This window comes from Lipophrys pholis (assembly GCF_963383615.2).
Source record: "Lipophrys pholis genome assembly, chromosome: 13".
Lineage (NCBI taxonomy): Eukaryota > Metazoa > Chordata > Actinopteri > Blenniiformes > Blenniidae > Lipophrys > Lipophrys pholis.
Genome location: NC_137632.1, coordinates 12,307,701 through 12,320,835, shown reverse-complemented (window position 1 = coordinate 12,320,835; position 13,135 = coordinate 12,307,701). Strand labels below are relative to the sequence as shown.

Sequence of the window (13,135 nt, the reverse complement as noted above, 5' to 3'; positions counted from 1 at the left end):
GGCGGGGCTTAGCAAAAACAGCCAATAGGGATCCGATTCTGGGCACCGTGTATAACATGCAAATATGTTTAGAGGTGAGAGGAGGGAGACAGAGAGGTAAAGTTACAACCCTCTCTTGCCGGTTTGAGGACACAACTTCGCCACTCAAGTCCTTTATTCAAAACACCGCTTTGAAAAGAATACGATGTGTCAAAAAAAACAACAACAACGAAGGCCAAATCGTGCGTTTCCAACGTTGCAACTTACACCCTTTTATATTTATCACAATGGTTTGGTCCATGGTTATCCCTCAGCACATTACACAGCATGGTGTGGGTCAGAGTGGACATTCACTATTGTGCTGCGCTAGCAGAGAATAATATTTGTTTTTGTAAGTAAATATATCTGACACGTCTCTTTGTTTTTGGCTCTGAGCCACATAGACTACATGCTGAGGTTAATCCAAACCGCAGTAGGTTTGCTCTTTATGACTGGTCACTCATGCTTATGGAGCCACGTAGTGGAAATAGTTAAAATACAAGGTGCAAAGATTACTATCCTAGACCGCCGTTCTGCCTTTTTTTTTGTGTGCAGCATAAGTTTCCAGTTTCCCATAGTCAGCCTGAATTGTCTCCCATGGTCTCAAACTCTAATGAGCTGGCCACTTCTGCGAGCATCTTCTCTTTGAAGGGCCACTTAAGTGTTCCAGAAGATGCACATTTCTTTGTTAAAAAAGTCAGAAAAGTATTTAGAATATTGTACACTAATAAAGCATTTGAAAACAGCAAACACAGTGCTTTTCTACATATCTAATAGAAGACAAAAAAATAAAAAAAACTGCCTCCACAGTAATTTATTTTCTGTTAGTGGAAATTGTTGTTTTTTATCTTCTGTAAATACTTTTTTTTTTTTATCTTTTGCTGCTACTATTTTTTTTTTTTTTTTTTGTTAGGGAGAGAATTGGATTTGTGTTATTTACACAAAAAATTGTTTGACATTGAGTTACGGGCCAGATGTAGGATCTGAGCCAGTAGTATGAGACCCCTGCTCTATTGCATGAGGACCTTAAGCTGGATAAAGCGGTTTAGAAGATGGATGGATTTGATATTAGGTATTTGAAAGTCAGACACGAGCATAATTTGGTTTTTGCTCTGTTTGAATTTCCATCCTCAGCCTGTGCCTGCCGCGACACCTGAACATATTGAGAAAATTCAAAACTATGATGATAGAAGAGGAGCCAAAGGAAACAGCTGTTTAATGAAATTGTGTGTCGTGAACTTGGATGATGCGGACAGCTAAAGCACTCTTCATAGTGTCTCTGTGTTTGTGTCCTCCATAAATGTATTGGTATCCTACTGAGTTTTATCAAAGTGCTGTAGAGGCAGGGATGTTTGCAAGGATGTTTAGGATCATTCAGATACCTCCAATGTGTCATTCTATAACTCCTTTTAGCATCTCTTCATGATATATTGATAAGGTATGTCTTCCTAAAACAACTGAAATAATGAGTTGGAAAAATAATGGTGGGTGATAGGCCGATGAAGGGGTACTTGGCTTCATTTGAAAAGGTTTTGAGGGTTCGTCACACAAAAAAACAGAAAAAAGCACTGTACTTTGTGTTTGTCTCAGTTACGTATTTTAATGTTTCATAATACATCTTACTCAGTCTATAAAAAGAAACGTTATTGCATAAAATGTTTTCTTTGTCAGAGGTAAATCTTGGAAAATATCAACCAAAGCTTGTTTCACACATTTAACATATCAACAACACGTACTTGGTAACCAGGAACACTAAGTACAAGCTGTAGGGTTACAGTATTTGCTTATATATTTGAATGCCAAACAAATTTACACTGTGAGCAGAAAACAATAGAAATCATAATGGTGCTGTGAGAATCTGCAGAAAAACCAAAGAATTAAAAATACAAGCAGAAAGCATGACTGTTTCAGAAAGTTGATGTTACTACTGTCACTTGGATCCCTGAGTTTCTACAACTCAAATACAAATGTTAGCCAAACAAACAAGACAAACATTAGAGTTTACATGACTGAAGCAGGGATGATTAGATTCCAACATATCTGAGTGTCAACACGGCTCATCAGAGGGTTTTTAAAAAGTGCATCTTTAAAATGTACTCAAACTTCTTCATACTGAAAAACCAAATGAAGATTTTGAGGTGTTAAAGTATTTATTGGCTGTTCTGTTATACTTTGATGACATGACCCAACTGAGATCTCAAGAGGGTGTTTCTGACACCTGAAGTGACTTTAAATTCCCTGACGCATGCTGTTACACAATATTATTTAACAACAAATCACAGTCTGCTACATAAATGGTCAGTTCGCATGAGTTGCATAACTAGTGTGTGATGTCAGAGGTAATAAAGTATTCTGCTAACTTAAGACTGAACTTCAGTCAAATCAGTAACCGAGTAAACTGAGAAAGTCTGTTTTGTCAGTTGTCGCTACAAACATGTAAAATAAATCCACACAATATTAGCACAATGTCAGATTTCTATTGAATTGATAAATCACTTTGATCCCACGGATGTTTTCTGCATCTACAGAAAATATATCTGCTTTAGAAATATGCAGCACATACTACACCAAACATTTTCTTTCAAAATAAGCCTATACACAGAAGAAACATCTAAAAATCCTCCAGAAAAAGCAGAAGTGGTTTGGTGGTTGTGAATGGTGCAGGGCCTATCCACTAACTTCAAAACCAAACAATGAGCAAAAAACTAGTCCAATTCAGTCCTTATTGTAGCTTTTAAAGCATGCTGAGCTCAATAAGACGGCCTGCAAACACGCCTAACGTGCCGATCAGACACACAGCCATGAAGACACAGAGGAGAATGTGATCCAGCACCATGGCCACAAACTTCCACTCTTCAGCAGCCTGGAAATGGAAAGCAGACATTGTGTCATATACTCATTGTAGAACCACATTAGAAATACCTTGAATGAAAGTAGAGCGTACATTGTTGGATTCCTCGTCTGATTTCATAGTTTCTGCAATGTACTTGACTCCTTCAATGGCACTGCGGACGTCGGGATTCTTGGTCATTGGTGACTGGTATGGAATGGCAGAAGTCTGGTTTCCAGAGATGTCTGAGATGTCAAAATCGGCACCGTAGATGTTTTTGGTCTGCTTTTCTTTTCCAGGACGTTTCATTGTTGAGAAGAACATGATGTTGGGAATGGTTTCAATAAAAACCTGGCATAAAAGAAGTATTCATTGAGCACAGTGGGAAGGATTCAAAGCAAAAGTGTCAAAGTGTCAAAGACCTGAATGCCAAAACCAGCCCATCAAAAGGTCAAATCCAACCTGGGGGAAGATGTTGCCAAGTCTAAACATTACAAATGAGACATTAGGGCCTTATTTTAAATGGAAATAACAATGTATAATTTGTCCACTGGGGGGTGCACGCTTTTTGTGGGATCAGCAAACATGACACTGAGAATTGCACAACCAAGAGTAGGAAGGTTCTGTATTAAAACTTAGGTCTTTACAAGCAAATTTACGTAAGCGTCTCATCCAAACTGAGAGTGTGAGCACGTAAAAACACTTATAAAGAGTGTAAAAAATGTGGAGCCTGAAAAGTGACAAGTTTGTTGAGAGCCACTGTGGAAAAGACAATTTCAAGTTTCATTTTCTTTTCATTTTCAAACAAAGATTTGTAATAATAGTATTTAAAAAAATTAAATAAACGTGGACAATTTCAGAATGCACTTGTATGATTATCTGTAAAACAATTTGAGGTTTCTGGTATTAAAAAAAAACCCAGATTAAATCTGTCTGCGTGTGGCTCCTATAGTAAAATGTGTTTGACAGCTCTGGGTCAGTCACAAAAGCACATGTTCTGCATGCTACCACTAGATGGCAGTATATTACAAAGGGAAAAGAGGAAGGATAGTTTCCATACTCTTGCTGATCTTGAGAATTTCAGCTCCACATTCACCAGTACACTGTATTTTCCTTCCCTTTACTCGCTCATTCTCACCTTGCGAACCCACTCTGGCATTGTGTGAGTGCTCGGGGAGCGGTGGTGGGTGTTGATGACGATGACTGTGATGATGATGGAGGCGATGACAAACACCATGGTGAAGAGCATGTACTTCCCTATGAGTGGTACAGCACTGGAGGTGGAAGGGATCAGCTCCACGATGACCAGCAGGAACACAGTCAGAGACAGCAAGACAGAGATGCTTAGAGTCATCTTCTCACCTGGAAGACAGGACAAAAAAAACCCAACATTTTCACTGCTCCTCTTTTTATTTTCTATACTCCAGTGAGGTTGTGAATAGCAATCACAGTCACTCTACTGGAAATGTTAGTGATAAATCAAGAATGTTCAGTTTCCAGTTAAACATGGGTGTAATAACCCCCAATAAAACCCAGTCATAATACTGCGATTAAGTGTGGTAGTGTTTTTCCATTAATATTTTATTCATACATAAAAACATCTTATACCATGTAATCTACTTTATTGTCACAGGTCAATACTGAGAATGCCCAAAATTTATATTAGTTTTGAAGCCTGTTGGAGTTTTGTAGCCAATCTATTCCTCACCCTGAGAAAAGGCTCCCACACATCCACTTTTATACTTTGTTTGATGAATTAATTTTGAATGTAGTTATTATATACTACAAGTAAAGGAAAAAAAAACATTTTCAATTGAAATTGAGTTCAGTTAAGAATAAATTTATACCATATGGTATTTTTCAATACTTTGTTCCACTCCTGCAGTTAAAAGGACCAGATAACAATTTGGATAAATAATAATAATTAAAAATATACCATTTTGCCTGCTTGTTATCATCAAAATCTTCTTGACAACCCAGGAAAAACATAATATTAACAAGGTGTAGCCTAATTGTTCAGGTGGTATTTTACATTTACAAGAAAACAAAGAAGCCGACATTGACTATAATATAATATTTGATATGCAGAGGAGTCTTAAAATAATTTAAATGCTCATTATAATAAATCTTTGTGTGGAAAAAGGGTATAAATAGTTCATGATGTGAGAATGTGACATGACTGACGTCAGTGAGGAAAAAAATCTCAGATTATTTTAAGGGACTCGAGGCTCCAAGGTTGGAACATCACTGTTATCTATCTAAAATATGATCATATGCTTATATACCTAAACTCAGTTGTAATTCAAGGTTACATTATGTTTTCAGCTATAAATAAATAAATCGCAGTTGTGAATGCAGCACAGCTTTATATGTCCCGCGGTTGGTTCATGCAAAGATGCGGTCTTATTAGACAGCCACATGGGAGGGCTGTTTCTATAGGCCTGGTTTCTGTCAGAGGCATTGAGGCTGCCTGCAGGGCTGTCTCTTGTTTCTATGAGTCCTGTCAGCCAATCAGAGATCTTTAGTATTCATACATCATCCCAATACTCCCGTTGTTCGACGCCATAAGCAAATCCTATTTCAAGAACGGCAGCCAGCTTTTTCCTTGTTTTATAAAACCGACAACAGAACAAGTAAACAGATTCTGACACCATTTCACATAAGACAAGTTTTTTCTGTTTTATTCTTGGCATTGTTGTTGTTGTTATTGCTACTGTTGCCCAGTAAGAGCAGTTATCCCGGAGAGAGCATCTTTTGGCATCGGCTTCTCCTCCACACTATCCTGTCAGCAGCCATATCAGGAACAGGGATCAAGTGATGTATTATACATTAAAGCAAAGGCCTGCTTTCAGACATGACAGCACAGAGGGACCCTGGGTAATGAGGCAGACCTACACACAGGGAACACGGCCAGATGTGCACATGAGCTGTGTAGTTTCTGTTGCAGCCGATGTCGTGACACTTCAGACTGACAGGCAGCATTAAATGCAAAGACTTTACCAACTGTACCTATGAATTATTTTTAATAAAACGGGGGTTGTGCTGCACAAAAACAAACAAAAAAAATCAGATAATTTATGCATAATCAGGTTGTCATTTTCCACCGTCCTTGAGTGTCATCCAGCGAGTGTGTGTATAGACTTGATGTGAAAGCTCAACTACTTTATCAGCGACTGTCGATTCAACAAGGACGACGTGTCAGAAAATTGATGCCGCATTCATCACGCAGTCAGGTCAGAGTATCGTACATCCTGATGGACTTTTACTGTCCTGACAAACATTCACAACCTGCCATTTTATGACCATTTGTCTATTTACTGATTAACTTTATGCACTCTGAAAACAGGGACTGCATCTCAGTCATCAAATATCTCTTAGGAAGGAGCACATAAAATATTTGCGAGAAGTTGTCTTGTTGTTTCTATCAAATCTTCCTGTAAATCTTTTTGTAAACATGAACCAACTACCACAACTCTTCGAGATTTAGCTTAGCTTTCATTATTTATTGATTTCTGGCATGAACAGGCTGGTTTAACTCGACAACTCAGACCTGCTGAGTAGCTATTTGACATCTGTACGGGACATGAACTTTCTAAGGCCACTGCCTTCACAACTGAGGCAATAAAAATGTCAAAGTCAGATCACTTGTTCTTTTAAATGTTTGCCCGCAGCCTAACGTAATATAATGATACTTTATGGAAAAGTCACTGAACTTCTGAAGCCATTTCACAAGTTACCATTGGAAGAACTCCCCATAAAAGCAGGTTGCAGAAGTGAATGAATGCAATTTAAAAAAAAAAGAAAAAAGAAACCCTCTACTATGCCGCTTTATTAAACTTAAGTTCTCAGAGATGGCCATTTACAAACCAGGTTCACACGAGACACACTGCCAGTCCATCACAGGGCAAACACAGACACACAGTCTCACACACACTCACAGTCACACCTGTGAACAAATTCACAGTTGATAATTAATTCCGAATGTCTGCACGTTTTTGGGACGTTGGAAAAAGTCCCAGAATGAGTAGACTGAACATACAAACTCCGCACAGAAAAGATCCCGAGCCTGAACTTAATCTTTCTACTATTAAGCGAGAGTCCTGACCACTACACTGCAATGTGTTCCTCCAAAAAAAACCTCAACATGTGATTTACACACTCTCAATTGTGTTTTAATGCAAATATCTTTATAACCAATCACGGGTCAGCACCTCAATCAATGTAGAAATGTGGATAGGGTCTGATGTCTTTGTGTTTGTGTTCTTGTAAACGTACCAGAGTCTGTAGGAAGGTAGAAGACCAGGCCAGTCAGGAAGGAGAAGAGCATGCAGGGGATGATGACGTTGACGATGAAGTACAGTGGAAGCCGCAGCATGAGGAAGTGGTAGGTGATGTCCAGGTAGGGGGTGTCCGGGCAGCAGGCGTAGTACACCCAGTGCTTCCAGCCACGGAAGTCTTTCATCACCCACTCTCCACTTTCCATGAAGTGACTCAGATCCGGGCGATCGCTGTCCTGTGAGGAGAAGCAACAAACACAGTGACAGGTGGTTATCAATCCCCTCATTTTGTTCAGTTAGTTATTGATTTTATTTCAGGCTTTGTTGGTGAGAAATGTTGCCACATAACTAACAATTTACACAAAGGCATTTGATAAATGGTTGTTGACTTTATGCCTCTATTTGTGTATTCAGTCATTAAACTCAGGCAGAGGGCCGTGACAAAGACACTGCACAAACACTGCAGGGAGGAAGTTGTGAAGGAAACCTTTGCTTCCTGAATGAAATGTCTCATCACTTTTCCTCAACAGAGGAACAAGGGGTAAAATATAATAGTTTTTATGTCAGCTGAAAAGAAGACGTTGATTACGGCAGGTGCATAGTGGTGTCGTGGGACACTTTTGCATCACAATAACAAAATCCTTGGTTTGAGTGTATCATGGTCTCCCTATGCATGGGTGTATTATTTTCCCTTCCCTGCCACAGATGTTAAATAGCCTTTAGTTGTGAAGGTGTGTGTGCGTCTTTGTCTCTGTGTTTGCTTTGTGATGGACAGGCAGTCTGTCCAGGATAGTTGAATAAAACGTTATAGAAAATAAATGGATGCGTGTTAATTAAGCAGCTTGAAACATTTTACAGTGTTTCTCTCTAACAGAGGCTGGCTCCATGTCTTTAATTATTTAATTATTTTGACACTCGCTTCTGGGTGTAGCATCATGATAGTCTTAGAAAATGAAAGACATGATTGTAGCCCGAGGGTTACAATGTCTGGTGATTGGTACACTCTGACGTACTGTTGTACCCTCAAGTCCACATACTATTTTGTACCCTCATGGTGCAAAGAATCTCAACCCTCGTCAACAACTTAAAATCTGCTTGAATTATGGAATGGTGAAACTGAGAACTGGGTGAAGAAATCCATCTCTATTCCTGAAAGTGTGTAAAAGTAGAGACGCGTTTTCATCGGACTTCAACATCAAAAATGTTTAAGCGGAGGTTAAGGGTCATTACAGGGTTGATGACAACCAGTTTTCCGTCATACGTCCAAGTGCCGAGCTTCATACTGCAGTTCTGGAGGTCGAAGGGGAAATGCAGCACAATGATTTCACAGTAGCTCTTGAAGATGGCAGGTGGGTTCCACGTGATCAGTCCCGTGTGCTCCAGAAGCACTTTGGTCTCGTGAACGATGGCAAAGTCACCGTCCGCACTGGAGACACAGACAAACACGTGCAGCATCATCACTGTTGGAGACAAGTTAAACGTTAACACGGGGGGACATCAGTGCCCGAGGATGGGTGGGCTAGTGCCTCGGCACAAGTGGCTGCAACAGCAGAGCTGGTTGTCAGGGAAAACGGCAGTGTGTCAGATGCAGCATATGTTGTGTGAAGGTGGGGGAGGACCTGCAATTGCTAGGCCGGATTTAGCCTGATGAAATCTGAGCTTTCACACGTGACATGCCGGAGCATAGGAACATACGATTTAAAATATGTCTGACAGGTGGGTTGATTGTTTTTACAGATCATGGTTTTTAGCCCACATAAAGCTTTTGTAATAAAAAAAAAAAAAAAGACATAAGCAGAGATGGCATGGAAAACTATAGCCTGATAGCATACTTGTTGTAGAGAACCAGATCAGGACGCCAAATGTCACTAGAGGGAACTCTGATCTTTTTGATGCCGCCGTAATCCTCCGGGTTCCAGTGTAGGTTCACATCTTTCCATTGCTGAAACAACACACGAGGACAGCCTTAACAATGGGTGGTATTTGTATGATAGTAACCACCAAGAGGATTCATTTCAATAACGTGAGCCTGAAAACCTGTAAAAGTTCAGTGTTCGAAAAAAGGAAAACAACATATTTCATTTAACTGTACAATTATAATCAAATTATATATAGACCATAAAATAACTAAACTTTCATATTGTTTGATTTAACTCATCAATTGAGGCTTTTCTGCAATGTGATGGCTTATCCACAGTCTGTGTTTTATTCCAAAAACATCAATATGTGATACAAACCTGTTTCAATCGTACGTTGCTGCTGACAATCTGGTTGACCTCATCCTGTGGATCAAGACAAATGTGTTCAGACAGTTGATGAGAGTGAATCTTAATGCAGATGGGGTGATAGACTGTGTCGTGAGACCTCACCACACTGATGAGCTGGATGAGCTGAAGACCCACAGTTACGACCACTGGATCCTTAAAGTGGCTGACAGGACGGACAGCTTTATTATAACCAGTGAAAAGGGTTTTCACCAAGCGGGTTTCCTCACTCGAGGCCCAGGCAGCTCCTGAAACAAACAAAAAGCAAACACATACTTGAACATACCTGTAAACTGAAGGGAAACTTGTATGTGGAACATTCACACGCTTTATTGGGGGAAGTGTGCCTCTTAAAGGTGTCCCACTAGAGTGCCGGAAAACAGCCTTGTGCCAAGGAGGAGTATCGCTTTAAGACCTTCTGACACTTGAGATGAGATCATTTAATACGGCTTTAAAATAGACGTGTCAAGCGTCATAGTATAGGTGTAACAGTCCTGTACACGCGTACAAGTAAACTGCGAAGTGGGCCACTTCTGCATGTTGTGCGCAGGCAGGATTTTAAAATTACTAAACAAAGCAAATAAAAAAACATGCAAGTAAGGCAATGTTTTTGACAATGACAAGATACTTTGAAGTTTCTAACATATAACACAGGCAAAGTCCTGGAGTAATGCATTCAAGCACATGTTCTCTGACCTGCCGTCCCAACGCAAGAAATGCGCCATAAATACATTCCTACAAACGCACCAATCAAGGTTCAAATGTCTAGATTTGGTGAGTTTAGACGTAAACGTTTACACAGTTGTTTACAGAGGTATTATTTAGTTATTTCTACCACATATCTGTCGACAGCCAGAGCGGGAGCCGCTCTCATTTTTCAGCTAACCTTGAAATGAAGGTCATTCTACAGCAACATGTTGTTTCAACGCGTCAATGATTCTGGCGACATTCAACACAGTAAATTAAGGAACTGCCTGTCTGCAATTATGCAGGTGACTTCATGTAATGACACAAAGAAAGAAATGCAGATAAACAAAGGACAACAGAATACGTGGTCTTGCAAAAGAGTCAATTTGCTGACATTAAACAAAAAAAATGTCTTTAGTCAGCTGATCTGAGATTACTTCGATTACATATAAATACTACAGAGTCTTAAGTATTTATATTTGTATACATTTGACTTAAAAAGACTTCTTACCGACTAAAATGACCAGATGAAAGATGAAAAACGCAGTATTCATTCTCGCCATCAAACTCCAGGCATCCAAAGACCAGATCCAACTTCCGACTGGTTTCCCGTCGACCACTTGAGAACTGAAAAGGTTTGACCCACCTAAAGCCTGCCTTCAGCACTAAATGACTTACTGTACAACGTTGAGCTCGCCACCAGCTCCCTGCTTGTTATTGTCTGACAGCTGATGTGAATGACTGGCTTGTCATTTGAGAGGGCCACATTTTTTGTCATGTGTTATAAGATGAACATGCCAGAGTAATCCAGTACTAAAATACCCCACAGTGAACTTGGCCACACACAACACAACACATGCTCGCTGCTCTCGGTAGTTTAAACTATTACTGGAGCCTCAGAAGCTTTATTGACTCCTCCGTGCCCTGGAAAAGCAATCCGTGGTTTCTGTGCTGAATAGACAAGATGAGATATCTGTTTCAATATCAAGATATTATAAAAATGGCAAAGTTGTAAAATGTGAATAAACAGATTAAAATATAGATATGCTGTCATCAATGTTGCCCAATTCACAGGGAAGTTGTAGTTCATGCCAGTTACTAGTCACTTCTTTTTAAAAAGTCAGTTACTTCACTTACTAAGTTAGTATAACAGAAAATAAGTAAATTGCCTCTCTCGATAAGGATACCGTCATAATGTGCACATGGTTACGTTGTGTTGCTGATTTTTCCGCTTCATATGTGTCAGTCTAATGAATAATTCATTCATTTGGTTTGCATGGAGTTACATACATCAGATAATTTGGAGTCAAATTAGGGAACACACACTATTGTTGATCTGTTAGATTTAATTAGTCCATATCTTCTATTGGAATCAATCATCTGCACACACTGAGGGATGGGGGTGATTTCCTGTCAAAACACCCTGACATTGTCTCTTCCATTATTTTTTGGGGCTTTACCTGCATATCTTTTTAAAATGTTGCAGGATATATTTCTGTCCAAGAAAATCAGGGTTTGAATTGGGTATGTGATATTGTCAGGAAACAAAGCTGCATGTGACACAGTGAGGGAAAACGGTAAGACTGAAACTACTTTTCTACATTGTTAAATATTAGTACCTTGGTGAAAAAAATATGTGGAGAAGCACAAACATCTAAAGAAGTTTAAATAATTTTCAAGTTAGGGCTATCCCAATGGACAATGATGATGTTGGACTTGAGGATGAGAGAGACAATGAGGAAGGGGCGGACCACAAAATCAGGTTAGAGATCCAGTTAGAACGTCAAGTGATAGTCAGAGGTCAAAATATTATGTGTAGCAAACATATGTGTATGCCTTTGTCCTCATGTATGTTTGTGTGAGCAACAGCTTCTATGTATAATTAACACCTACAGAGAAGCACATGGTGCATTGGAATGAGTCTGATGAAGAGGAATATAAGAATAAAGATGAAGAGAAAAATAAAGATGTGCCTTCCAAACCAGAGCCTGGTATTCTGCACCTACTCAGACAGAGAGCAGCCACCAGTGCCACCTCCAATGAATATTCTGAATGGCAGGGAAGTCTCCCAAGATCAATAGCTATTCTCCTAAGATCAATAGATATTCTATCTCGCAGTCGTTACTTCACGCTGGGTTTTTTTTTTTTCAGAAGATATCATTGAATTAATTTCAGAGTAGCCAAATTTGTATGCAATGAAATATGACCCAGACAAACCCCTAAACCTCAATACCAAAGAACTGGAGCAATTCCTGGGTACTGGAGTCTAGATGTCGTTGTATGGATTACCAGCCATGGTTTTGCACAAAGCCAGCCAAGTGTCCCGGGCAGCTGACATCATGAATCTAAATAGACGGCAAAGCATCAAGAAAGACCGGCACTTTGATAACAATGAAGCAGGAACATCCAGGTTCAGCCACTGGTAGATCATATCATGTCGACTTGAAATACCTCCAACGGAGTGAGAAGCTTGCTGTAGATGAACCGTTCAAGAGAAGGAACAACCTAAAGCAATACTGCCCGACTAAACCCTGTGAATAGGGTTACAAAATACTTGTCTCGACCAGTTCTAAATTTAACTCCACACAACTCTGCAATATATAAATAGAGAGTTGTACGACCCGCTGAGCCGCTATATGTTGGAGCAACTGGGAATGTTCACATCCTCCACCTTGCCCAGCTAATACCCAAGCAACAGAATCTTAAGTTGTACTTTGACAACTGGCTCACAAGTGTTCCTCTCATCCGTGCACTTGCTCTGGAGGGAATCCACTCCACTGGTACTGTGAGTTGCAACAGACTACCAAGAGTCAATCTGACGTCTGATGCTGAGCTGAAGAAAAATGGACGAGGTTCTGTCACAGACTGCTGTGGCAGGAGAAACCACTTTGCATGTGTTGAAATGGTATGATAAGCGTTCAATCAACCTTCTCAGTAACTACATTGGTGCGTTTCCAGCCCCTGAGGTAGACAGATGGGACCACGAGAGGAAAAAAAACATCCATCTCCCCTGCCTTGTGTTTTGATTAAAAAGTGCAATCGGAATCAGAATTTCACAA

At 39.8% G+C, this 13,135-nt stretch overlaps 1 protein-coding gene across 1 annotated transcript; it reads right to left on the bottom strand.

Annotated features, from left to right (window-relative positions):
• Positions 1-1,594: 1,594 nt before the first annotated feature.
• LOC308118762 (acetylcholine receptor subunit alpha) lies at positions 1,595-10,811 on the bottom strand. The gene is made up of 9 exons (XM_080478300.1): positions 10,588-10,811; positions 9,495-9,637; positions 9,363-9,407; positions 8,958-9,067; positions 8,356-8,551; positions 7,124-7,361; positions 3,987-4,210; positions 2,963-3,199; positions 1,595-2,881 (listed from the first exon to the last, which is right to left on the bottom strand). Exons 1-9 carry the CDS (start codon positions 10,637-10,639, stop codon positions 2,753-2,755), a joined length of 1,374 nt encoding a protein of 457 aa, XP_080334426.1. The 5' UTR covers positions 10,640-10,811; the 3' UTR covers positions 1,595-2,752.
• Positions 10,812-13,135: the final 2,324 nt, after the last annotated feature.

What these genes read in the sequence shown, in the direction of transcription:
- LOC308118762 (XM_080478300.1), bottom strand. Translation starts at nt 10,639, where the DNA reads ATGGCGAGAATGAATACTGCGTTTTTCATCTTTCATCTGGTCATTTTA. An exon ending in GCAACGTACGATTGAAACAG is followed by an intron (nt 9,068 to 9,362) that starts GTTTGTATCACA and finishes GTGTTGTTTCAG; the next exon opens with CAATGGAAAGATGTGAACCT. An exon ending in AACTGGTTGTCATCAACCCT is followed by an intron (nt 7,362 to 8,355) that starts GTAATGACCCTT and finishes TTCTCCTCACAG; the next exon opens with GACAGCGATCGCCCGGATCT.